Source organism: Amblyomma maculatum, chromosome 8 (assembly GCF_055883805.1).
Source record: "Amblyomma maculatum isolate TAMU_Amacu chromosome 8, ASM5588380v1, whole genome shotgun sequence".
NCBI lineage: Eukaryota > Metazoa > Arthropoda > Arachnida > Ixodida > Ixodidae > Amblyomma > Amblyomma maculatum.
Window position 1 is genome coordinate 111988823 of NC_139351.1, and position 27538 is coordinate 112016360.

The 27538-nt window shown below is 45.5% G+C and overlaps 1 protein-coding gene across 6 annotated transcripts in view; it reads left to right on the forward strand.

The window, feature by feature from the left end:
- The window catches only part of GABA-B-R2 (gamma-aminobutyric acid type B receptor subunit 2), a 332986-nt gene extending 305806 nt beyond the window's left edge, over positions 1-27180 (forward strand). The window contains exons 15-21 of one of the 6 annotated variants that reach the window (XM_084577253.1): positions 286-519; positions 5428-5589; positions 6548-6677; positions 8120-8207; positions 10521-10735; positions 11304-11363; positions 14855-27180. In XM_084577253.1, the coding sequence (XP_084433379.1) occupies positions 286-519; positions 5428-5589; positions 6548-6677; positions 8120-8207; positions 10521-10735; positions 11304-11363; positions 14855-15111 (1146 nt within the window). In that variant the 3' untranslated portion in view covers positions 15112-27180. Of the gene's footprint in view, positions 1-285; positions 520-5427; positions 5590-6547; positions 6678-8119; positions 8212-10520; positions 10736-11303; positions 11364-14854 lie in introns of those variants that run through there. The other 5 variants (XM_084577254.1, XM_084577255.1, XM_084577256.1 and 2 more) reach the window with 5 other exon arrangements.
- Positions 27181-27538: the final 358 nt, after the last annotated feature.

A 27538-nucleotide genomic window follows, 5' to 3' on the forward strand; every position in this document is an offset into this window, starting at 1 on the left:
TATTTTTTAGAATCCTTAAACTAGTGACAACATGTTACTAATAATTTGAGACTGTCAAGAAAATGTGGACAAAAATTGAATTTTACATCAAGTGAGGGGTTCAAGTGGCACCTTAAGGGCACTTCTTTGATTACAGAGAAACCACGTCCTTTTTGCACTCATTCAGAGTACGTGAATATCGAGGCAATATACTTCGGGCTTTAAAATTTTGGGAGTCTTAGGAGGATTCAAGCATCGAAAGAAGGACCGCAGCTATTCAGCTCTTGCTTTTCTGGGGACCTGCAGGCGTTCGGCTGCTTCTTGGCGTGGGAGACTCGCCACGTGAGCATACCGGCGCTGAACGACTCCAAGTACGTGGGCATGAGCGTGTACAATGTGGTCATCATGTGCACCATCGGCGCGGCCATCTCGTTCGTGCTGCGCGACCAGCAGGACGCGGCGTTCATCATCATCTCCGTGTTCATCATCTTCTGCTCCACCACCACGCTCTGCCTCGTGTTTGTACCCAAGGTGAGACTGGTGAGCCCATTTTGACACAACGCTCTCCATGTGGCTCCCTTATCTCTCTCTCTCTCTCTCTCTCTCTCTCTCTCTCTCTCTCTCTCTCTCTCTCTGTCCGTGTCTCACTCACTCAGCACAAAACCTGCCTGCTGCCACTTGCATCTCACGCGCTCACTCCACCTTGCCCGCCTCCCCGCACACACCAACCTTATATACGTCTATACACTTCTGCTGGATCGAGCCGAACTAAGTGCCTTCGCTCCATCAGGCGAGGTTGGATCCAACTAGTGGCAACCGAAGGGCTTTGATTTCATATCATTTCTTATTCATTATGGTTCGCAAAAGGCAAGCGCTTTTGTACTTTCAGAATATTTGATAACTTTATTTCCTTTGTCTCCGTTTTGATCCAGCCCATTCAGTGCGTAAAACAGCGCAATGTCTGTTACGAAATCGCACCACGTGCAGCTTATGGCAGGGTCTATGCAACATGCAAAGCGCGTGGACTCAATGCGCATTTGATAACAATCCCTCAGTCTCTTACCCACACTCTCCTAAAAAGTTGACTTCGACCTCACTCAAGTAATCGGTTCTTGTCGTAGCTAGGGCTTTTTTTTTTTCTCATTTGCGCTATTGCTCCTGATAACAGTTTAGAAAATGCCCAGTTATGCTGGTTTCAGATTTGAAGGTACTAAATATCACAGAAAGCAAAATTCGCTCGTCAGAATTGGGATACTCTTAGAGGTCATGGTGTGTCACCAATGGGGCATATTTCTCTGAATCATCTCCAGCAACGCAAAGTGGGTAGCGTTTTTTGTACTCGCCAAAAAGTGTTCGAAGCCGCACCGTAGAAGGAGTAGGCATGTAGACATCGAAATAATCTTTTCAGCAGTCAGCGTTTTAGGAACCTTCCTCGTTGTAAACTATTTGGCTGTCGGTGCTAGAGTGTATCATGAATTCCAGGTACCCCTGAAGGCGCCCACATTCCCGTAGAACGGTTTTAGGTTATGTGCTGCTGTCGCTTGGACTGTTTCACACCAAGTGGGCGTTAAAATTTCAAGGACGAGAAAGATGGACAAGGCCAAAACATTTACTGCACTAACACGAGCCCCTTACTCAAGCACAGTAAGCAGGCAGCGAAATTAATACTGTTATCAGTGTCTCCAGACATAACTGTTTCCAGATCATAGAAGTCTTCAACTGTGTGCTCTTCTCTACGCAAACTCCTAATAGTTTTATAAACAGGGCGCCATTCTGATCATTTAGAGAGAAACTAGAAAACTCACTTAACAACGATGTGTTTGCTTACCTCTTGCAGAGGTGTAAATGTTTTATTGAGTTGGAAAGAAAACGAACTAGATCATGTTCGAAACTTTTCAGTGCTTAGCGCTACGACGGCTATGTTGTTTTTAGTGTGCCGCATGGCCAATAGTGGGATTTCGAAATCACGTTACCCTTACATTAGGGACGCTATCTGCTTCTGGCACTAAACTGTTTTTATACAATGCCCCGTTTAGGCACCACAGCTTTTTCGAGGCACTTTTGACAAGATGGAAGCACGCAGTATCGCTGGAGTCGTGAATGGAGCAAAGAAGGTCTCGTGTCGTGTGCTGCCTTAAAAAATATTTAGGAAGTCCATAGGCTGTCTATAGACTATTGTGAGTAATGTCTATATACTGGCAGTAGATATTTGTCTTTTACTTTTTTTTACTTATGCTTATAGATTGTCTGTATAAAACTTTAAGCTTACTAAAGATAGTCAACATAATTTCTGTTGACGAATGAGAAGGCAGACTGTTAAGGATTTAGTTCATTTATATTCTTTTGAAAAAAAAAGAAAAGTACTATAGACTTAAGTCAATAGGAAATTTATAGACGAAAGCATGTGTCTGAACTATGAAATAGTCTCTAAAATTTCGATAGACATGTTACAGATTATGGTTATACGGGCTTTCACTCACACTCCTGAACTCACCCACCCGCATGCATTACCCCATCGCACAAACATACACATTTGCTCACCGCTCCCACTTTCAAAGCACACTCACCCTGCACACCGCTATGAATGCCACGACGCTGGTGACTCCTGGTTTGTCAGTGAAGTGCTCGTGAAGTGATGTGATTCGTCTCGTGCGGTGCACCCTTAAGTCTCAAGAAAAAAATGGTGCTTGTATTGTGATTGTGAGTGCTGCTACATCTTGACGCGTGAATTGCTGATTCCGGAGATGCATTATTTTGCAGCGATATCTGTATCAGAACCATTTTTTTTGCCCGATTGGTGGGGCCGGTAGCCTAGGCAGTAAAACAAACACGGTACAGTTTCATAGACTCCTTGCATTACGGCATTACGGGATACAGCAAAATATCTTCAACTTTAACTGTCATGCCATAATGGATGATGTCCTCTTCGACGCGAAATTACAAGTGTATATATGGCACCACGTTAATTTTCAGTTGCGGTCCTATAGCTTTTGACAGCACAAACTTTGGCACGTGCATTGTTTAAAAAAAAAACTTAAGATCCAGAAATGCAGGTTCGGGAAGTCCTCCGCTCCTGCGTACAGCTAGGGCGGCCAGTGACGTCATATGTCAATGTGGCAGGCAGAGTAAGAGCCGCAGGGAGAACACAGTCGCGGCTATAGGGCGTCGGCTGCAATAATGCACACCTGCGGTATAGTTTTACTTGTGATCTTGTGAGGACATAAATTAAACAATTAGACTCAAATCATCATGAATTTTCTGTTACTGTCGAATGCTGCGGTAAAACAAAGATGCACTACGGGACAAAGAAGGTATTTGGAAGCTTGATTCTTGCACAGAATTTGCCTCGCCCACACTTCTGCTAAGCACAGTAAGGAACGACCGTGTGACGTCACGCTCTTGGCCTTCCGGACTCATCCGATGCGCATGCATGCAGATGTCGAAGACGATAAAACCGGACAGCGTTGCTCATACAACTAGAGCCGTAAAAGGTGTGGCATGGATCTCCATTATGTTCTTCGGGATACATTATTTTTATTTCATAACCAGCTGCATTATGTAGTTAAACTGAAATGCTATGTTTATTTGGAGCCCATATACAGCGCGGACTGATTCCGCTTCCCCCCAAAATTAGATAGGCTCGCTGTGTCGTCAGAAACTATAAATAATTGTAATTCGCGAAATAAAAACGCGAAAAATGGCTCAATCAGCGCAGATGGCAGTGCGATACGAGCCGTGTACACCGTGGGCTGAAGCAGGTTTAACCTTATCTCGTTTTTTCAGTGCCTGTCTCGCAGCCACGTTAGCCATTTCGCCGGTCCTGAGCTTAAAGGTCACCCCACCGAAACTTTCGCCTAACCAGCCCCGCCATACCTGGGAAATTAACGATTCACGACGCCCAAACTACCGGCGCTGATGCCGCTTGCTCAGCCCGGCAAAGTGCCTCACGCAAGCGTTCTTCCCTGTGAAGAATTCAACACATGAGAGCGAAGGGGTTGCGAAACATGGAAAAGAGTTTATGGCCCCTCTACCATTAACGATTCAAGCTTCTCCGCAGAAATAAGTTCTGGTATTTCATTGTGGTGGCCAGTAGTGAACACACTATACGCTATAACATTGCAACGTCGTTAAATTTGGTGTCGCTTCGCTTTCTGCCAAGTCAACATTCATTGGCTCATTAGTACAAGGATGCGTGCCACAAATCATTGCTCGCTTAATTTGCAGCGCGTAGAAAGGGAAACCTCGTAAATCTTAACGACAGCTCTAACTAAGGGCATTTCCTTAGTACGTCCCATAGAGTGGCATTCCGTTGAAATGAAATGGAAACAGTTCCGCGTTGATATCAGCATAGCAACGGCATAGCATCGGCATATAATTGGCACAGCCGCATGGCATAGGCGTGGCATCGCCACGCACCTTCACAGCATACTCACGCAATCGATTGCATAGGCTTTTTAACAGCGCTATCCACAATTTACGCTCAATCTTTTAAAAAGTGTTCACATTTCTATAGAGCAGCAACTTGAGGCTAATAAGGTTTCAACTTAAACTGGGCACTATGCTTCGCGCTGTGAAGAGATGATAGCAACGGAATGGGTCAAAGAGCAACGCGAGGTAATGATATTTTAGTCGAACTCAGGACGAAATGGGCATGGGCCGGAAATATAATGTGAAGGCAAGATAAGAACCTCGATTCGGTGAGAAAAGCAAGTGTTGCAGGGAGCAGCAGAAAGATTGATGGTTGTGGTTAAGGAGAACGGAGATAAGATAGGACCTTTTCTCATGCTGCGAACGTGGTTAAGCTAATGATGGTGGCATTTCTGTCCACATTGGCATCAACATCGACTTTTTTCTTGGCATTGCGAATGAATCAGAGTTCGCATTGTTATCGGCATCAGCGTTGGCACTGGCTTCAGACTAGCATGAGTTTTGACATCGGCATGGCATCATATTGGATGGAAAAACAGCGCAAAAGACAAGCACCAGAGCAAAGAAACACAAGACGAGCGCTGCTCGTCAAGACAAGTCAAGCCAAGCCAACACAAGACAAGCAGCGCTCGTCTTGTGTTTCGTCGCTCTGATGCTTGTCTTTAGCGCTGTTTTTCCATCCACTATGTTCCACCAACTCGCCCGTTTGGCTATAGTGATGGGCATCATACTCTCAAAAATAAAACTGCTATGTTCATCTGCGAGATTGTGAAGATGTAATTCCGAAATGTGATGATAAGTAGGCACTTTCATGTTGTGATTAAAGCGGGGAGGGGGGGGGGGGGAATGACGGCCGTGACGGCCGTTTTGCTGTCACTTCAAAGCTCTCCAAGCTGTAAAGAGCGCATGAAGTCGCAGAGAAGTTGATTTCCTGTCTTACCTGAGCACTATAGTTCGAGTGGGGCGCAACTAAATCCGTTCTCTGGCACTTGACGTTTTTTTTTTCTTTCTTAATTTCAGCTTGTGGAGCTTCGGCGCAACCCGCAGGCCGGCGAACACCGCGTTCGGGCCACCCTGAAGCCGCTGAAGAAGTCGAGGCGCGATTCTGACGACGAAAGCCTCTTCACCAGGATCAAAGTGCTGCAAGATGAGAACATGCGCTGCAGGCAGCGACTAGAAGAGGTAGCAACTTGACCCGCTTTTTTTCTCCTGATATACTTTTAGCGCGACAGTGTTAAAGAAGGCGTTTCCCAGGTAATGTGGCTGTTCAGTCAGGCATTGATTGGCCAGTGAGTCGTGTGACGTCACAAGACCGCGTGACGTATAGCCAAGTTGGCAGGAGCTGCTGCCAACTCAAATCCTATCAGATGAGGGGGGGGGGGGGATCTAACCCTCCGGAACTTTTTGATCCCGAGTCAGACATGTTGTACCTAGTCTAGGCAGGCACGTTCGTACGATTTGGCTAAAGCGGAGCTTCACAGTTACGTCAGGTTGTTCTTCACATAATTTACTAGCTTGCCACTGTACGCTAACGTGTAATGTGAAGTACATATGCATTATTAAAGGAATTAGCGATTGAACGACTATCTCAGTGCATGCACGCGAGCGACTATCCGCAAGAGAAGCCGTGATGCCATTGAAGTCGGAATTTATGTCACTTGATTATTTTTCTGTTACTTTTAACTAATTGCACAACCTTAGCGAAAACAGTTGTCGGGTAGACAAGATGCTCGACCAGAGCCCTTAGTTGTGATTTGCAGTACTACATTGCACTAACAAAATATTTTTTTTTCCCTCAGAATGTGAGAACAAGAAAGCTGCGCGGTCCCATGAGTGCGAGTGATTATGTAGTTCTGCATATTTTTGTTTATAAGTTACCTCATTGCTGTGTTAACTTTCCGCCACCCATAAAGCTCGCTTACGACGCTGTGTGCACTTTAGGATATCCTCAAGACTATTTCAACTTCGTGTAACTATTCCTCGACACCAAATCTGCCCTTACCTTTAGTGAGCATATGGCTGTATGTGCTTTTTACACACGCTATCATTGTTTATCCTTGAACGCTTTTTGTTGCAGCTTTGGCGTGGAAATATGGAAAGACTCATATTCGCTGTCATGTTTTTCTCTTATCCCTTTCAGAAAAACATTGAACTGCAATCGTTATTGTTAAAGCTAAAAGATGTAGAGCCAGTGATAGTCGTCACGCATGACGCCATTACGACGATTCCAGAAGTTAGCTCACCTTCTCAACTTGAAACCTCAGAGCGAGGTAAGACTTTTACGTGTGGCACTATAGTCGTCTGCCAGTTGCTTGCTTTGATACGTTCCTTCTTTTTAGCTCGCTTTAATTATTGTGACGAACCTATGAAACTAAATCGATGTAAAAACGAGTGTTAAGTTTTCGGTCGTTTTTCTTAAGGGGCTATGATAGTGACATTAAAATCCCAGGACAGTCGTTATTTGCAACGATTTGGCGCTAGAACAACTCCTTAAGACCGGAGTTTAATGTCTGAGTTTGTTTAGGCTACAAAAAGTAATCGGCAATAAATTGCTACAAACCATTAATAATCTCAGCAAGGGTCAACGGTCTAGAGCGGTAAAAGCTAGAAGATGAACGTAGCTGTTGCACCAAGGTAGCCTAGGCCTGGAACCTCCAGTACGATACTTCTGGTCTGGAAGCACTGTTGCTCTAGAGACCAAGTAAAAGTGCAAAGCTGTGCCAAGAGGCAGCAGCACAACGCAATGAACTCCTTCAAACCTTGAAGACTGTCAGAATAGAATGATGGTATCAAAATTGAATACTTTGCAGAACATCAATGTCGTTGTTGAGGAAAGTATACAACAGTTGCATCTTACCTGTTCTCACCTATGGGGCTGAAACGTGGAGGCTAACCAAGAGAGTTCTACTCAAGTTGAGGACAACCCAGATGGCTATGGAACGAAGCATGGTAGGGGTAACATTAAGAGATAGGAAGCGTGCAGAGTGGGTTAGAGAAATAACTCAAGTTACCGACATTCTAGTGGAAATTAAGATTAAATGGACATGGGCAGGACATGTAGTGTAAAGAGAGGACAACCGATGGTCGCTTAGGATAACAAAATGGATTCCAATGGAAGGAAAGCGTAGCAGAGCGCAGCAGAAAGCTAGGTGGGCGGATGAGGTTACGAAGTTCGCAATGGTCAAGTGGATGCAGCTAGCACAGAACCGGGATAAGTGGCGAAATGTGAGAGAGGCCTTCGCCCTGCAGTGGGTATAGTCAGACTGATGATGGTTGTGGTGATGATGAATTTCGTTGCATATAATTACTAACTTCTGATCAAGCACGGGTCTGGGGTAATATAATATCAATATTTTACGGCGAGTGCGCTGCGAGAATCGTACCATCTTCTGTAGTATTACAACACTGTCTGTTGGCGTAGTTCTTCATTTTGACTTTGTATGAGCTACGTGTTACTTCAGGTTTATTGTAAGATTTGTACGGTGTGAATTTAGCTAGGTCGAACAGAACATGTTTTACGCCCATTCACCCTATTCAGCTACAAGACTAGTATTTGAAGCAGTAAAAATTGTTTTACTCGCAATACGGTATCACTATAAGCGAAATGTGATCGTTTGAAATACCCTCTTGCAACTTTTCTGTCCTGCATCTGTCTTTTTCTTCACAAAATGTGCCCTCTGTAACAGTGCATTGCACCTGCTTCTGTTGGCAGCAGAAAATAGCAAAGAGGATACGACGTCAATAATCTCCATCCGGTCAGTAACTGAAGAGGACAACTTTATGGAGATATCGGTGAAAAGGTGAGCACGTTTAAATTTCCTTGAAATGTTTCTTCATTTTCTATATTTTCACTGCTAACTTATGTATTGTGTCATGAGCTCTGCAACGAGCAAGCTCTGTAAAACACTTCGTGTTATCCATTTCAAGCAAATAGGCAGCAGTGTGCCTGCCTTGCAATGAGTGCTTACCGGTATTAATAATTCATGTTGGTAACTAAACGCCTTAGCAATCACACACGCGAAAAAAAACAAAAAAGCTCACAGAGCTCGCACTTTCTAAACTGCAAGATGGGGGGGTTCGAGGCTTGAAAGGTAGGGGTACCCACAGACTGAAACTGAAAATAATCCCCAATTTAGTTCGAAAGTAATTAATGTCCAGAAATCAGAGAGTTGCGGTAACATAATTTTTTTTTATTTAATATAGAAGGGATTTTTACTGCCTTTAGATTGCATAAAAAGCCACTCTCAAGGCTGTTTGGCTTCTGCATGTGATAAATGTAATAGGGAAGGGAGCTGAACAGTAAGGAATTGTACGAAAAAGTTCAGCACCGGTGATAATCGCTTCCGCTACATCTGCATATTGTTGTGTGACTGAAACAACTTAAATCAAAGTAATGGCAACAAGTGCCAATGGAAATCAAGCCACAACCGAGCATATTACTGTGAAAAAATATCCGAGAGTTTTCGACTATCTCATATTTGAAGGCGTTCCCTAAGTTATCCATGGGGTTGCAACCACTGTATTTCGCACTAGACGGCAGTAGCGTCATATATCCAGGATCAATCGTAGTGCAAGCGGCTGAGCAGAAACTAGTGTGCATAGACCTATTCCTAAGTGGCAGTCATTCGACTGGGATGCATGTACCGTCCATACCAAAACGAGGCTCTTTTCGACATCATTTCGCAATATTTCTGGCAGCAATCCCACAAGGACATTAGTTAGTAACGACACAAACTGATATGTATAGTCTTTATCGAATGATTAGATTCCAGAGGCTTTGTTTCGAGAAGAAACAATACGACTCGTAATGCATTTTCAGTCTTCCAGCTCTCCTGAAGGTAAGGAGGCTTTTTGTCCTTCCCTTTCCAGTAGGAAGGACTTGCAAAAGGCGAGCCACTGCAAGACTCGGAAGGAGACACCCTGGTTCTAAACTTTTGACAAAGACTGTACCTTCTAGAAAGAGGGCAGGTACCAGCCCGCCTCTGTGTTTTAATCTCCGAACCTCCCGGCCGTGAATATGGCGCTTTTTCTCCTCCGCGTGCCCCCAGGCTAAAATTACTTCTTCCACCTTGTTCTACATGCAGACTCATGCGCGAATCTGCAAAAACTTCTGCACCGAATATTAAATGCCCCTAGTGACTTGGTGACCAAGAGGCGTTTACTTGTTTTGCGATGTACTCCGCTGGTATACATAAACGTCCCTAGTCAGAAACTCGCATTACAGTTCACTTATGAAATCCATGATGCCCTGAATGTACAAAATGCTGAGGAAGGGAGTATACCCGCTCTAAAAATTTTCTTTCTTCAAATAACCGTCACTTCCCACCTGTAGAACGGACCTTATAGATCACCTGGATCAAATGTGAAGGTTTGTATCTGCTTCGAAATATTTAAACCGAGCATTACTAGTGCAAACATGTGTTCGAAGTGGGAAAATCTAAGGCCAAAATCGCAGCGCTGTTCTTCTGGCTGTGTCTTTAAACTTGTACAGAAGTCTTCAGGTTCTGTGGACATGAAAAATCGGCAACTTTTTTTTCGTACTGCCAAGCATTCAGCGTTTTGTAGGCGTTATTTCAAGGGGTTGTGGTGTGGTAAAGTTCCGGTAAATAATAAATTACTAAAGTTATCCCTATATCACTGCATTCAAATGCCGGATGAGGAACAGAAAACAATTATTGAAGGCTGTACTCATATGAGAGGGAGATGGGGATGGTTGCGGCGCTAGGTGGCAGTCCCTATTCCACGACACTATTGGACGCCGCCGCTGCCCGAGCTCTGTGGATCAGGGCCCGCCGGGATTCAGGGCCCAAGCAGGATAGGGTCCCGTACTAGCCCTCCCTAGATGGCTGAATTTTTCTGTCTATATTGTATAACACTCTCGGGCCCGCACCCTGTGGCAGTGCAACGAAAAACTATCACTGAAATGCGCGTAACATTTGCATAGCTTGTTAGTAGTTTGTGTTGCAGAAAACGTGTACATAAATAAAAAAGATTTCACAGCTTTCTGAGAATTCCGGGGGAACATCATGTTTCTCAGCATGCTGTTCTTCTGTTCTGTCGGCAAATCGGCTCACCGAATTCAACTTCCCTTCGTGCTGTGCTCGTGATCGCAGGAAGCTCTCGACGGCGTCGCTTCAGGGCAGCCCGGCCGCCCTGGCCGCCATGGGTCGCGGCGGAGGAGGCACCCGGCAGCAGCGCAGCGGCAGCGTCCAGCTGCGTGTCATGCACCACCACCAGCCAACGCACGCAGGCGGCGGCAGGGCAGCTGAACACCGCGCCATCGCCAACGGGCTTGCCCTGCACGCCGAGAGGACCGCCTCCTCGGACGGTACGTCCCTCCCTGTGCCTCTCCCAGCGTGGCGTGAGGGCTGTCAACTGCTACACAATCAGCGAGCCCTCCGAAACTTTGGGCTTGTCCACTGTACACCTCTTAGTTCGGGAGTCCCTAATCGATTTACTTGCAAGACCACATATGTCTTGCAGAGGCCACAAACATCTAATGGGGAGAATCTTTTACTGCAGGTTTTTTTACAGGTCCACATTTTCAAAGAAAACGCATGCACGCTTAGCTTCCTTGCGAGCCAATGAAGACAGGTGGACGTTATTAATACTGAGGTTTCGGAGAATCAGCGCGCCATCGAGCTTGCCACAAGAAATATCCTGTCACGAGAGAATCCCATAATGCTTTAAGAACCTCTAATAACGGAGGCATTAGTGCGAATTTCATGGTGCTGAACTGCACGGAAAGGTCCAAGGACCGGTCCTCAGGAAAATGGCATAATAAACATTTAGTAGGCGCCACCTATGTCATGCCAACCTATATTATGACAATAGTAACTCGTGCTGTGGACGCCTGCGGTGCATGAGGGAACATTTTGCGTATGACTCTTGTGCAGAGCTGTCACCTCTGCTCGCGCTTCCAGACCAGGACTGCCAAGATTTCCAGTCAGACGAGTGTAAGTGTACTACACTGGAACGCAACGCTCAGCAACAACAGCACACATGCCTATGCACAGCTTTGCTGCGTGTCCACTGCGGCTAAGCTGCACGCCGACAGTGGGTCACTGCACTGGCAATGCACTTTAAACTAAGCCTTGCTCGATCCTGCTTACAACGTCCTGCTTACGTCTGCAAGTCCGAGAGCTCTTTTATCCAGTCGCTCTTTGGACAGTCCATATTCCTACGGTGCACTGAAGCCATTCCGATGCAATAAAATTATTTCCCCTGCTTCATTTTTAATTTACGACGCTTCAGGAGAGCAGGTTTGAGAATAAATCTGAAACGCATCTTGGCGAAGCACATTTATCAAGCGTGATGACGTTTCCCCAAGGCTTTGCGTTTGTACTTCTGTAAATGAAGTAGTTCTGTAAAAGCGAATATTTTACTAATACCAAATGTGGAATTCGGCCTCAAAGATTATGATTTCCTCTGAAATCTCACAAATAACATTTCTCTTATGGAAAAAAAAAACTAGCGGCGTGGTTTTGCAGAAAACCAACACATAACAAACAATAAAAGTAAACTAAGCTTTGCTTTCATGCTCAACATGGTACAGCAAAAATCCTTCCTGTCGGGAGGTTTTGCAAAGGTTCTGATACTACAATTTTCATCTTATTTACCATCAGACTAACTTCGTATTCAACTCCTCAAGGCTTCCCATCAGTCAGCGCAAAGATGGCACTAAATAACCGACATTCAAAAGCATTTCCCAAGTGCTAGTGTTGGTGAGTTGGGCGTTTAGATGCATGGCGCTTTTTCAGCACATAGATATGTAATCTGCTAGATAACGTTTTCAGATAAATGCAACGTCCATACTGCGGGTTCCCGCTTGGTACCACTTGAAGGAGCAACACTGAGGAAAGATGATGCATTTACTGGGCCACGGTCATTATGTCATGCAGCCACTAGAATGAGTGCCATCACTGGTCTTTTCGGGAAATCTGGTTCACCTTTGCACCCTATATAGTTGCGGAGCTTACGCCGAACACAGCATGAACGCAGAGCACTTTTATTCTAAGTGCACTGTTCTCGTGCACTGCGCAGTTGCTTACCTGGATGTCATCTTCGCGATCTAACGCATGCATGAGCGAAAATGAGTAACATGCGGGTTATATTCAAGCCAAAACAGTCTCTAAGAATGAGACAAGAGCGAGAGGCCTAACCACGACATGAAATATTTTTTTTTTTGTCTCTCAGCACAAAGTTTTTAACTAGGCCTAAGTGTGTGGTATTAGCCTCTCAACAAACTTGCTGACAATTACTGCAGCGCTGCTTGTATGGTGTCGCTTGAAGGAGAGATTATAGAGAGGCATTTTACTATCACTTGTACCAGTGTGGTATAATTATCACATACTTTCACTTTATATTCTAGGAAATTGTGTTTTGCTTAGTTTATAAGGTTTAATGTCCCAAAGCCACACTGGCTTTGACAGACGCCGTAGTGCAGGGCTCTAGAAATTTAGCAACCCATGCGGTGCCCAGAAAGAACTGATGATGAAGCTGAGGTCATATGAAACTGGATAAATAACACATTGTTTATTCACCCAAGGAATCAAGACTTATCCAAGCTAATTCTAAATCAAATTAAAGTATCTCCAAGCTTTTTGATGACGTTACGACGGAAGATAATGTAGCGTAGATACATGCACACAGGGAATTGAATTACGAGCGCTGCGACGGAGAACAACGAGAGAGTAATTGCAAGGACAGGCGCTAGTATCAACTGAAAGTTTATTCGAAGAACACAGATTAAATACTCGCAGAAGACAATCAAAGGCACATGCGCTTCACAGATTTTTCCTAGGTATCCAGATATAAAATCTCACAATCTTGGATGCTTACAGATGGTGAGCTCACGCACGTGTCACTGTTCTTATGGATGTGATATGACTCTGACAGTTCTCTTGTCATTTGATCTTTGTGCCTAAACTTAATCTTGGTTTTGTTAAAAAGCGGTAGGCATTTTTTCCTACTAGGCGCATTTGACCCACTAGGTTTATTCAAATGACAGTCTCTATAAGCTCACCATCTGTAAGCATCCAAGATTGTGAGATTTTATATCTGGAAACCTAGGAAAAATCTGTGAAGCGCATGTGCCTTTGGTTGTCTTCTGCGAGTATTTAATCTGTGTTCTTCGAATAAACTCGCGTTGTTGTTCTCCGTCGCAGCGCTCGTAATTTGCAATCATGTACCAACTAGCTCAACTTTCTGTATTACTGCAGGGAGTAGATGTATTAACAAATATTTACATAGGGGTCGCTGACCATAGACGAACAGCTTTACGCCAGCGGCGCCCAGCACGAACCACCCGCACTTCATCGTCCTCGCGTTCCCCACATTCCACACGCGAGCACAGCACTTCGTCCTCGTCGTCCCTTGGCATAACTCCCGGCGGTGAAAGCACCGTCCCGGTGCTAAGTAGAAGACGGATCAGGTGCATGGTACGGCTTGAGGCGAACTACGTGAACAACGTCAGTGGCAGGGCGGGTGAATGACGTCGGAGAATCGAAGAGGACAACCTCATATACGTCACGAAGGTCACCTGACGCACCGCACGATAAGGGCCGTTCTACTGGCACAGGGGCTTCTCAGAAAGACCAACACGCCGAGAAGGAGACCAAACGAGAACGAGTGATCCTAGGGCATAGTGCAATGGGCGATGGCGACGGTCGTAAATAGACTTCTGGTAGGTCTGGGAGGCGGTGAGATGGTCGCGGGCGATTTCGCGGGCTACAGTTGCTTGGGTGATGGCGTCACGTGCGTACTCCGTGGTTGAGTCCAAAGATGGCGGCAGCAATGTATCCAATGGCAATGCAGCATGTCGACCAAATGCCGCGACGAATTATAAGCAAATGTTACATAGGGCAAGGCAATGTCCCAATCACGATGTTCGGGTGCGATGTACATAGCATGTCAGGGAGGGACTCGTTCAGCCGCTCGGTAAGCCCATTCGTTTAAGGATGGTACGCTGTAGTCAGCTTATGCTGCGTGAAACAGGGCACATGAGCGTACTATACCGCCTTCGAGCTTAGTGTGTTTCGTCATGCGGCACGTGTGACCCAACTCTGGCGAAGCACACACTGACCTCTGAACTTTTGTGACACATGGTTAATAGCAACGTAACAATGCCAAAAAAATCTGCGCAAAAATGCACAAGACCAGCATGCTGTAAGAGCAGAATCACGGACACGCAATAGTCAATCCAAAATCCAGGTGCTGGACTGCTAAAAAAAACAATAACTTCAACAAGATAAATGGCAAACAAGGTAAAAAAGATGGAGTGCCAGAAATGTTGAAAGGTAAGAATCAAGGTTGCATAGAGAAAAAAAAAACTGACAGAATGCGTAAGTGAGACAAAGTTTGAACTCGATTTTTGAAACCAGTGCGAAAGCAGTGCTGTTCCGTATTCTGTCTTTCCCTCCTCTTCCCCCTCTCGTACCCCAAACAGCCCCAGAGGCGACACCTCAGCAGCAGCAGATGAGCGTCCGGAGGAGGGCCAAGAGTCTCGGGGCCCTGCGCGGCCCCGAGCAGTCTTCTCAGCACCGCCACCAGGAGGCATCGCCGGCGGGCGGCGCCATGGTGTCCTTGATCGAACCGGATGGCGCACCGCTGCTGCCGTTCCTCTTCAGCCGTATGGTGCAGGACAGGACTGCTCTGTACTCAAGCTACCCATCCATCAAGTGTGATATAGTGGAATACTTATGAGGAACGCTATAGGCCGTCGTGCGTCGCGTCCTCGTTGCCAGCTCAAAACGTGAAGAAGACGGAGGGGGGCTCGTCGTCTTCGTAGCCGTCGTCGTCCCCCACTGGGCAATATGCAACGCGTTCTCCTTCCGTGCCGTGTGGTCTCGGCGAGGGAGCGCAGTGACCCTGCTTCCCGGAAGAGGTCTCTCTCTCTCTCAAACTGCCCACCGACCCGGGAGCGGTGGTCTGTGTGTTCTGCTGTGGTTTGCTGGGAACGTGCAGTAGCGGTAGCGTTTATAGGATTCGTCGGCAGTGGCGAAAAGAAATACAAATGGTGCTCAGGGGTGGGAGTCGCGGCAGATGAAGAGTGTAGGTCACATTGAATGCTTTTAGGGAATGGCGTCTTAAAAACATGGACAAACGAAGATCGGACGGGGAAGAAACCTAAACGAAGTCAGGTCTGCGCGATTCGAAGAGGGACGTCAGAAAGAAAAGGGCAATATGGGGGGGAACGCAGCAGAGCCGGTTCTGTAGAGAGCTGCTCGTCCGAAATGAATTCTCAGTAAATGGGGAAGAAGGCGTGTCTATCAAGCTCCTTTAAAGCAGTTTTTCAGTTGTGGAGCTTTTAGTGTTCGAAATTGGAAGCCACATTTTGAAATGCTTAAAACATAAAATGATGCTAAACTTTCAACATCCTTGCCCGTACAGTTACGTACATAACATTTTGAACCTGTGCAATTCCTAATCTGGATTTTTGTTCCGCCAACTTCGCCTTTGTTTCCAAGCTTTTGCACTGTGTGACAGCTACATATACGTGAGAGCGCGAACAACCATAAGATGGGAGCACCATTACGTGACTGACAAAAAGTTTGGAATTTCAAAAAACAAAATAACCTTCTTTTGCTATTATTTTCTGCCGGTGACCGTATGCACATGCGCTCTGTGATGGGCATTGGGATAATATTTAAAAACGCTTTCACTGTCGCCTGAGCAATCAGAGTAAACTTAAGCCAGAAGATACCTCTTCGCACAGGAATCCTGATATATTGACATTCTCACATTCTGAATTCTGACAAACCATGTTGTCGAGGACAGAGTGTAAAAGCAAAGCTCGATTTTTTCGAGTCCCTTAATTTCTTCATCTGCCTGATACCCTGCCTTTGAGCAGCAGAATCTCTCTTGTAGCGATGGACACACGAAGCAGTGCAGAACAGGCAGTATGAAGCTGCCCACTTGCATTCAAAGGAACACCCTAAGCACGGACAAATTTGAGAGGCAAATTCTCCTGTCGGGGCTTTGAAACCGAGAATCTTTCAAACAAACGTAATCTGACAATGCACTGCGCAAGCTGCGACGTTGTTTTGTTTTCCCTTGCAAGCTCGCTTACTCGCCAAGACAGCTGGTGTCGGCCTTTGTTATTGCTGGACATTGCTCCATCTAGCAATCACGGGGGAAACATGAGCAGTAGAGAGGAAATGGAGAAGGGAGCGGTCCCTTGCATACAAATGCCTGCAGTTCCGATGGCTGCACGCGCACAGAGCTCATGAATCGCCGTGTATCGACTCTTTCGTCTCTTTTAGGAGTGGCTCACTTCGCGCTATGACAGGGGAGCTTGGAATGTAGCCGCCGTTGCGGCAACCACCTTACCACTGGACCCTTGTAATCTATCCAAGTCTGAATCTGCGGGAGCCTCCACTAACCGCGCGATCTCTTCGGGGTTCGCATCCTGAAAGCCAATGATGGGCAAAGTGAATATGACCATCGCCCCACTCCCCGAAAAGTACCAGCAGTAGTAGTTTGTATAATATTGCATTTGTACCTCAGTCATTAGGTTTTACAAGAAAAGAAGAAAACTAACATTAAGTACGGTACGGCGTCCACTAAGAAAAAAAAAGTAACGCTTTGTCCCCCTGCCCACCCCTGCAAAGCTGCTGTATGCCTCCAGCGCTGGCTAACGTCACCTCACATCTCCTCGAAACCTGTCTTCTTCTGCATCAGTTAATCATTACATAGGCTACCACGGTTGGGTTGACGAGTTTGAGTTCGTTTTGATGAGTCAATGAAACCCATACCTGATGAACCTTTTAGTTCATCATTAAGTTGGCCGTGTACATCACGTGACATCATCCGCGTTGACACGTATCGGCAATATAATGCGTCCAGTTCGGTTCCCTATAGGAGGGTCGCATATGTTGGTTATGAAAATACTTTCATTCAGGCTTCCCTTCATTAAAACTTGTCTCAATAGCGTCAAGTTTTTGCAAGTCAACCGGTTGAGGTCGCTCTACGTAGAAGGCAGAAAGAAAAAAATCGTTATTATTGGTCGTTGGAAAGCCAACATTTTTGCTACGTGGCCAACTGGAGGTAATGAAGGTCAGAACCTATGTTTAAGTGTCTGATTAGGCCACCCACGTGGGGTGTCAGGTTTCAGAAGGTGTAGCTGTGTAGTGAACGCTCTCTGGCGGTTGTGTTTGCTTGAGTGACGTGTGTGGGTGGTGCTTGTGTGTGTGCACGAGACGCGCACGACGTCCTCGTGAGTCGCTGCTGTCATTTATTCGTCTTGCTTCTTGCGTGTGTCAACAACATAACTTGGATTGCACCCACTTGTTCAATGGCGCCCAATGTGGTGTTAAAACATTCGATGTAATCAAGAAAGGGAGGGTGAGGGATGTTTAAACTTTCAAGCGGGACGCATCGGCAACGCCTCACTAACTGAAGTGATTAGCTGCATTTCAATATTTACCGTTTCTTTTTTTGCCCGTCACCTGTATTACGCTATGAGGCTTTCTTTAAATCAGCTTCCCGGATGCCAGGCCACTTACTTCGCATGACATCATGTCATGGTGCCATTGGCCACAAGTGTCACCGGAGTGTTTCTAGGCTTTACTCTAAATAAGGACCCATCATCGTCAGACTGAGCATATAATATGCGCTTCATATTGCTGCAATGAAAAGGTACCCACATCCCTGGTAGCATCTGGACATTGCCTTAGAAACGGCATGGTGGAGGTGGTGAAGCTTTGTAATATTAATGCTTTATTTCGATCAAGTGCGAACTAAAAATTGCAATTTAAAGTTGAGGCTTCGCATCAGATGCTGATTTGTGCATCGTGACGGCGAAGCCGCCTAAATTGGCTTGGCACGTTTACGTCAGCGCAGGAACGTCGCAGGAACGAGGATGAATTGTTTTCTGAATGCAGTGAGTCTGTCAGTGAACAGCATGGAAACAAGGGCAGTGTCACGAGACGTCGCCATGGACGCTTATTATGAGTCGGCGTTTTACCGGCAAAGTGTATGCCTAAATTCCGAGAACTAGCTGGATGGAATGTCAGGCTGTGTCACCGCTTCAGTATTTGTCTAATTTACTTTTGTTTTCCTTTCTCAAGCATATACCTTAAACCTCGCATCACAGAGACAGGCCTATATGATGGTTGCTTTACGGGCAAGAAACGATGCTCCTATTCCACTCGACACGGTGACGTCATCACGTATGAAGTACCGGTCGAGCCTAGTCCCGAAAATCCATAGAGTCGTCGTTTTACCTTCCACTCTGGAGCTGCCAAGGCGGAGCAGTGCGTGCTTGACTCACAAAACAAACTCAAATGCTTGCTTGCTGGGAGTATGATAAATTTCGAAAGAAAAAAAATGGGCGTGTTCAGTACTACATCCAACACGCGTCACTTGCAAGATCCTAACCTTCGTCTCTGGGTAATTCCCTGTTCCCGTTCTTTTATTCTTTTCTTCATCTCGATCTCATCCTGAAGTGAGTGATCGTGAGACGGCATCAGTCTGCATGCCTTGCTCGGCATGACGTTTTGCGGCTGTTCTAACATTTCGGTGTTCTCTGTGGAATTCGTACAACTCGCAGTAAGTTATTGAATGCAAAAATTCTGTACGCCATCATTTTGTACGCATGTGGGGGAAAATTTAGGCAGTTTATTAGAGAATTTACGCGCTCATCGAAAGCTTCCTCGATGTTGTGTTAGGAGTGACATATAATTTTGCGTTACACAAGGCTGTGATGTGAAATAATTCATGTTCGGGATATTACACTAATCAGTCCCCTAGTTCGTCCACTAGATGACGGTCAGATGGCTTATTCTTTATAAAAGTGTAGTTTTAAAATTTAAGGGTCACCACGAGCTTTATAAGCTGTCGATTAATACTACCACCATTGGTAGGATACCCCATCCAGCCACCTCTCACCCTCCTGTTTAAACAAAGTGGCTTTCGGCCGATTAAATTTTTATTACTGTTATTGTTGTTAGTGCCCCTTACTTAGGTGCGGTCACTCACCACAAATAAGGAAATCGATAGTTCCCGGCCATGTACTTGTCCATACCAGATGCCATAATTTCCTTTATTTCTTTTTTTTTTTTTTTTTGGTGTGTTCTCACTTCCCGACCTCAAACTACCTCCCCAGTTGTGATGTGCGGCGCGCTCATTTATTTATTTATTATTTATTTACGTATTATATTATTTTTAATTTGTTTATTTATTTATTTAGTTATTTATTTATTTATTCTGCGAAGTGAGCGAAAATTAATATGACGGTAAACTGCACTGATTACCAGGCTTTGCAGTCAGCCTGACGGATTGCTGCTTCACAACACGTTTTCTGTGACGCTTATTAGTGACGCTACGTTACATCGTAATCCATACGCAGGCACACCTTTTAACTATGCAGGTTCTCGGTCACCTTGATCATGATTGGCACTGCTACGATACAAACTCATCTGGCCTTGAAGTTTTAACTTGTCGAACCAATCGTAGGAATGGCTTTAAGTTATTGAACAACGACTCTCAAGAACCCTGAAGGATTCACAAACGATTGTGTGCAGGCATTCGGAAATAATTGGCTAGTCTTTCGTTCCTACAAGATGAGCTGCAGAAATGTACTTTCTATTGCTTGGTCACCTTGTGTACCAAATATATGGCAGATATTCACGATGGAATACACTTTTTTATTTGTTTCTTGAAGAGAAGCTTGACTTTCAATCATAAGCTGCGCTATTTGGGCAAACTTATTTACCCGCCGTACTCTGTTCACGCGGCGAATGCTACTTAGATTTAGATTATGTTGGCATTAACGAAAAAAAAGTTACGCTTAAATTTTATGTGAGCTTAGCTGAAATGTGAGCGAGCTACAAAGACCGCGCTGTTCGGCAATTTTTGATTTTCGAAGCTGCACTTTTTGGAAGGTTCAGTTTGATTTTGTTTCGTTTTTGTTTTTAATAAGGCGTTTATTACCAAATAGTGCGACAGATTAAAGTCTCTTCGAGGGGAAATTACATTTTTTGTTTTTCATGGATGTGTCGCAAAGTGATTGGCTCCGTGATCGGCAGCAGTCACGTGATCGCCACTTTGTAACTCAGTGAACTAATACCCGGAGCAGGGCCGGATTGGAAAGGGCTGAAGCAGCAGTGACCTTTAAAATACCTTAACCTTTGAAACCTTTGCCAATAATCTTTAACAATAACGAGCTCGAAATGCGGCGGTTCCATTGATAATTCGTGAGAATTGTTGATGTGTATTCGCGCGAGTGAGTATATAGTCCGAACACTTGAAAACTAGGATTATTAAACAGTGCTCTAATTACAAATTCTGATAATAACTTCACCACTTATTGAATAAACAAAGCCTCATTGGATGTTTTTTTTTTTCTTGCAGAATGTAATCTGGTGCACTCCGATAGCAGGGTTGCAGTCTAACTAGCTAGCTTATTTGTGGAAAATTGGACGCAGTATAACAAATTTTGGGAAGACAAAGTTATTCTATCTATGTCTATTTCCTGAAATGACGTCATTGTAGAACGTATTGAGTTATCGCCCAGCTGCAGGCTCAAAAGTATGGACGCAGTATTTATTACACGAAACGAAATGCCGCCAAGGTGTGAAGTAAAATGCCAGCAGGTTTGGCAGGTAAATAGTATGTAATGCGCAAATAGATTCTACCGTTGCGACATTCTTGATGCAATCATTACCTCTTGAGGCCAAACTGAGGAGATGGCCGCTAACACATGAAAGCTTTTCATTGATTTGCGTTTTAAATCTCCCACCTGACAGCGCTGAGGGTCATATTCACAGACGAAGCTTTCTGTGCGTTTATGAAGGTAAACCTTCATTTCCGTCATGTGTGTACGACAGCGCTCCTTTTCTTAGCGTGACCAACGACACATACTGTGTTAGAGTGGTTAAGGCTTCGTGTGGATGTTGGCTGTGTTGTTATTCAACTGACTCATTTTAATTGTGAGCGAGGATTACGAATGCAGTAGAACCACGAATATACATCTCGTATCACAACCGTGACATCCTACCGTGTCCCCGTGTGTAAATCAAATTTATTGCATATTCAGTCTGCGGCCAAACTAATAAAGACCCTATATATTGCACAGGAGTTAGGTACTTATCCTTGATTTGTGAGTTTTTCGGTTGGATTTCGTTTTCGAGATAAGAACCGTTTTCGAGCATAATAGCGTGAATAGCTGAGTTGGGCACGAAGAGCCAGAGATAGACCAAAGGCCGAATTACGCAACTACCACATCGTGACCGCATCGCAAAATATCACAAACCTTACAATTATCCTCGCTCCTATTGGTCGACTGGTCCGCCTGTCAGTATCGACCAATAGTGGCGGGACTAGACGATCACTTCGCGGCAGATATTTGTGTCAATCTTGTGATGTGATATTTACGGCCCCAGATAGGATAGGACATGAGTATTATTGTTGTTGTTTTTTTTTTTTCGTTGTACATTTCACCACCAAAATTGCCCTCCTATAGTTTGCCTCCAGAAGGTCATGCAATTGTAACTCACTGTGAACAAAAATATGGACGATAATAACCAGACACATTAAGGACGAGATTTATTGTTTGCCGTCCCTACAATCCGGCCCTGGTCCGACGAGAAACCCTGCTCCCTCCCAAGCCGAAGGCACTTTCCCCTTCGGTGACACACTCACAGATCGTGCGCTCCGTACCTGACAAGAGTCATGCGCTTGCCTCGACACGCCCCCGTGCGGCGAGCGCATCCAATCCACGTGCCCCTCAATGGGTCACGTGACTGAAGGACGTGCGCGGAAGAGGACACGTAGGAGAGCTGGCTCAGCTTACCTGGCTACGTCGAATTTAGTTACCTTAATCACAGCTGCGAACGGCTCTGACGTCGGCATTAGCCGAACTCGACGACACAAGGATGCTGTTGCTTTGTCACGATCAATATTGACCACGGCAAAAAAGATACTATTTCGCAATACCCACAAACTTACATAAATGCAGCCTGCCTTACTGCATTGTTTGGACAAACCAAGGCACGAAACCGGTCACCTTTTTGCTGCTTTTCGTTACTAATTAGAGGCTAAATGGCTGAAGAACAGCGGGAAATAAACGAGGACGAACAGCGCCCGTCCTCTGTTTGCGTGTTTCTTTGTTCTCGATTGTTTCGCGCTGTTCTTTCGCATTTAGCCACGACCTAACGAGCCCAGGCAAAAGTCCTCATTCACTACAGGCACCAGATATATTTCCATAAAGTGGTTCTCATTTGACCTAGGAGCGAATTGAGTTATATCTCCAGTTTAATACAAGCGGCATATGGTGAGAGAGCTTGGTTGAAAAGACGTGCACAGGGCTTAAGGGCTTTCATGATAAAGGCCACATAGACGTGATTATTTACGTGTATGCTCTTCATCCGCCTTCTAGACCTGCGATTATTTTAGAACTGAAATCATCAATTCAACCTGTCTATTTAGTTCATTTCAATTATACGCTGGGATAAACAGAATTTTATAGAGAAGTTTGAGATAGTGTAGTAATGTTTTCCAAAGATTCAAAAACCGAACGTTAGAGACTACTCCAGCCAGACTCGAGCGAGAGTCGACTTGGAAGAGCACGAAAACCGCCAAATGAGATAACATTTTAGCTATATTTGTATACAAATTTACTTGGCGTGTTTTCTACACTATTCCCGAAAAGTTAGATGAACTCTATCAAATGTCTACAAAACAGGTTCAGCTTCTTGAGTACTGTAAAAAATTGCTACATCTGGGGTACCGCCTTCTGCCTCGTCGCAGACGGATTGGGCCAGTCCGCTGCGTGTCCTCCTGCCGCAGTCAGGTGGTATTTTCGCCGTACGTGGCTCTCGTGTTTTACTTCCCCGCAGGGCAACACTAGAGCGAACCGCCTAAAACGCGGTCGATTGCGTAGAGAGTTCCCAAGTATCTTCGTTACGTGCATCTGGTTACAGCCAGCCGCCTCACTTTATTTGCGTCGTTTTATTTATTTGCCGGGCCTATGATTGAACCTTCAAACGTGACTGAGCGTTTAACATTAAGTCCCTCCTTGTCTTTCTACCGTCTTTAGAAATACTCATGTTGGTAAGACTGTCTTAACAAAGTGCGCTGAAACCTGTAGTAAAGTTTGTAGAATGTCGGGAAATAGTTATGCAAGGATGCAGCCTGTTGAAAAACATCGGCACATTGAACGAAACAGCGGCCTGCGCCGTTCAGCTCCGATCGACCTCACCCCTTCTGTCAGCGAATAGAAGCGACTATGCGTGACTTCACGTTGCGAGATATTCGCCATGTCGTTACAGCACCAAGCACGCGCTCGATACTCCCCGACGCATTTACTTTTCAGTCGATTGCTTTACAGTTCGAGCAGATAAATCATATGGTTTCCGCATGTGCAGTTACTTCGAACAAAACAGCAAAAAAGTATTGCTTAATGCATTGAAAATTAAGTTCGTCATTTTGTACTGTATGCGTCCGTCCGCGCCTAGCCTTTGCATGTGTACGCCTGGCACTCGCATTAGGCAGTTATGTGCTTCGCTTCATTACAAGGTGAACAAAATACCTTTTAAGTGAGGTGCGCTAGTATGGTTACGGAGGAACCTTTGAGTAGTCACCCAGGACTCGCTTATAAGATAACCCATGCCACAATGCCGACTCTTCAATCAGTGCACTCCTATTCTTGAGGAATTATTGTTCGGCATTTGAAAACACGGCGAGTACGCAACGTGCGCGTCTTTCTCTGAAACGCAGGATACGCCCTACTAATGTTAATTGTATCTACATTAGCTGATCTCAAAAGGAAGTTTTCCACATCTCCCGCAATATATACACATTGACACAGTGCAGATCTGTGGTCGTAAGTTACTTTTGTCGAGATCTTACCCCGTGACAATTTAACATCATTACTGAGCGATGCTTCCCGCAATAAAAAGGTCAACACTTATAATGGGGCGTTAGAAAATTGGGCGCAGGGACTTTCTTTTTATCTTTTATTTTTCTGTTTTCATTTTACATACCTTCGACGGGGACACGCTTTACTGTTCGTTGCTTCCTAAAGTGTTGCGCAACCAAAATCAATCACTCAATCATTATTTTGCGTTCCGAGACAAAGATGGCGACAATCTTTGCGACATCTGTGACGTCCAACCTTCACCCGATTTCCATCACTGTCGTTTTAAGCTGCGGCTATCGTTAAGGAGACGAAAATTCCGCACCTGCATGCACAAATTGGACACTGCTTTCTTTTCATAATCTGTAAGGCCTGCCCCTACATATACATTCCATGGCCGAGTTAACAAGATTGGAAGGAACGTAAAAAGAAACGCCACGAATTTAAGAGTCTGTGAAGGTTTCAGAATCTGCGCACCATAGGGGAATTAGACCAACGCGACTATAATCGCGTATTAATGCTGTTAGTTCGCTGTGCGCTAGTCCGAATGGAGGTAGAGAGAGAGACAGAGAGAGTGAAACCGCCGAGGCAGTGCCCAGCCCTTTCTCTCCACCTTCCAATCTCCCTATCCTACTCTCTTCTTCTCAATTTCCCATCATCTCTCTCTGAAAATGTACAAATCGCCAGAAACGGCGGAGACGTCGCGAATATATGTGTAAGAAGAGAGTACACATTTACATAAATGAGCATAAATATGTGTAATACACTCGGGCACGTTCACACGACAGTTTACTTGTTTCCATTTTCTTTCATTTTGAAGCCGCTACCCGGGAACGCCAGATGAAATATGAGAAACAAGCCGCAGTCGTGTGCGCGTGCGCGATGTGCGTATGCGCAGCGTTGAAGAGCGCGCTGATTCCATCTCCTTCTTCCAAGCAGAGGACGTTACAAAACGTCGTTGTACAGCGTCTGTCAAAAGTATGCAAACCACTTGACGGTCAAACTCAGTTTTTATCGCAGGGGCGTCCAGCAGCACTGCTGCTGTGTTTCGCTCACAGAGCTATTAAACAGGCAGATTTCTTCGCTCCTTACAGAGCTGCAGTTCACGGAGAGCCCCAGAAGGCTCGACCGCACGTCTTAGCTGTCGCTCGCTAAGTAGCCTCCTAACTTCTGGCGGACACTGCACAAAATGTGAGGCAGAAGGAGAAGGAAAGCATAAGTGCGCATGCGCGCGCTGTCACACCCTGTACATACGACATGGCCCAAATGTTCAAGCGACGCCTTTGATACGGTGTACCGCACCTTGTTCGAATCTGTAGTAAATCTCTTCTCGTTCTTTGTCTGTAGTGCCGCGAGAAAGAGAAAGACCGTAGGAGGAAGCGCGCGCGTACGCGCTGTTTTAGGGTGACACCGGTGCGACACTAGCTCTACAGCAGTGCAACAATTCGAAGACATCTTAGTCATATGCCACAGAGGGGCGCCGCGCCTGGAGGTGTACCACTCAAGCAGTGAAGTGCTACTACACTAACCTCGCACCGCCTGGTTGCTCCCAGTGACGTCTCTGTGCGCGCTGTGGTAGCCCGCACTGCCGGTGCACCGAGAGAGTCGTGTTTGTCGGAGGACACCGAAGAAAGCTCGCCTTACACCTACATGACTGGGACCGTTGTAAACAGCTTGTGCCGACAAGCCATGCAACGATGCGAACAAGAGTGACCTCGATGGCCGCTCAGCGCCCAGTCATGGACTGCATCTCTCTGTACTGTGGTTTGGTTGTGTTCGAGTAAATACGTTCGCCTTTTGTTGGAGAGTTTTAGCGAATCGTCAAATCCGGTTCATGTGCGCTGCCATGCTATTCACTTCGCTCACCTGCCTGCTCTTTTTACACGCGGAGGTCACTGTCTATTCATCCTTAGTGCACACCACTTACCGAACTGCCAGCGAGTTGGCGGTCCTCTAAAACTCTCCTTATCGCCTCAATCCCAGCGTCTCTCAGACAGGGTTGCAGTGTAGTTGACCTCCACGAAATGGCTTTGCTGGTTCTGCCCTATTTAGACGGAAGAAGTCCAACCCGAGGAGCAATAATGAACGCTTGTGACGATCAGAGCAAGAAATGCAGAAGGAGAAAAAAGGGCTAAGGCTGTTCGTAGCGTCCGTGCGAACGCGGTCGACACTTTGGCTTTTTGTGTTGATATTGGAAGCTGGTAAATGCGCAGCGTTTTGTGCAAGGTTGTATCTCGACTGGGTGTGTGCTCTTTACGTGAATGGCGACGTGAACTATCTGCATACCTTGATTTTGCGATTGTCTTCCTACAGGAGCGAACTAAATGTTTGGGAACGTGCATAGAAACGATGCTTAATTAAAAAAAAAAAGGCTTAGAGGTTAGGCATTAAGGTGAACAGCGTTTGTTTTCAGAAAAAAGTTCAGCGCCTTAGGTGATGAAAAGTAAGTCTTAAGTTTTGCCAGTTACGATCATCACACCTGCTTATGACCTAGATAGAGAGTGGCAGGGCAAGACTGGCTCACGGTATGGTACGGGCGTGCGAGCATCGTCTGCTTTGTCAAGCAAGGCTAAAATGGCGATTAGTGATTGTACACAATTTCTGAGAGGGCCGTAGACTGTACCGCATATAAAGTGTGATTACGCTCCCTACACTCAACCCAGACGTTATGGCGTGCAATCAGTTCGTTCACCTGTGTACAGAAATGGTCATGTTGAAAACGTGTGTTGAATGTTGCTTACACTTGTTGCTTTTCTTTTTATTTCCCTTGTCCTTGTTGAGAGAGTCAGGTTGTGGAGCTTGCCTTCGGTGACCGTACGTGGGTCGGGTTCCCATTCGACGAACAAAACGTGGAAAGCGTTTGTTGATACGATCTGTACACGAGCGTCAATAAAACAGAAACTTGGTTGTTGCAACCTGCGTTGGTGTCAAAATGGCTGCGTCTGTGGGGGCACGCCCATAGTGCGCTGCAAATGCACGCAAACTGCCCCTGCTTGGCATGCACCTATAAACAGTGCTCAAGGCCCATCAGTGCACAAAATTCGTGATCCTTCGAAAGCTTGATACAAGGCAACGCTTCGTGCCCATGAGGAGCTGCCTATGCAACACAAATCTAGCATCACTATGCATACAAAACAAGCTCTAGAGGTGTTTTTCGCTGGCTCCAAAACGTCCCCGTGTTGATTGTTTCTTGAAACCCTATAAGCTGTCGTGTCATGAAGTGCCAGTTACATAAAATAGCTTTTTTGCACGTCAGTATTGTCACGTTGGCTT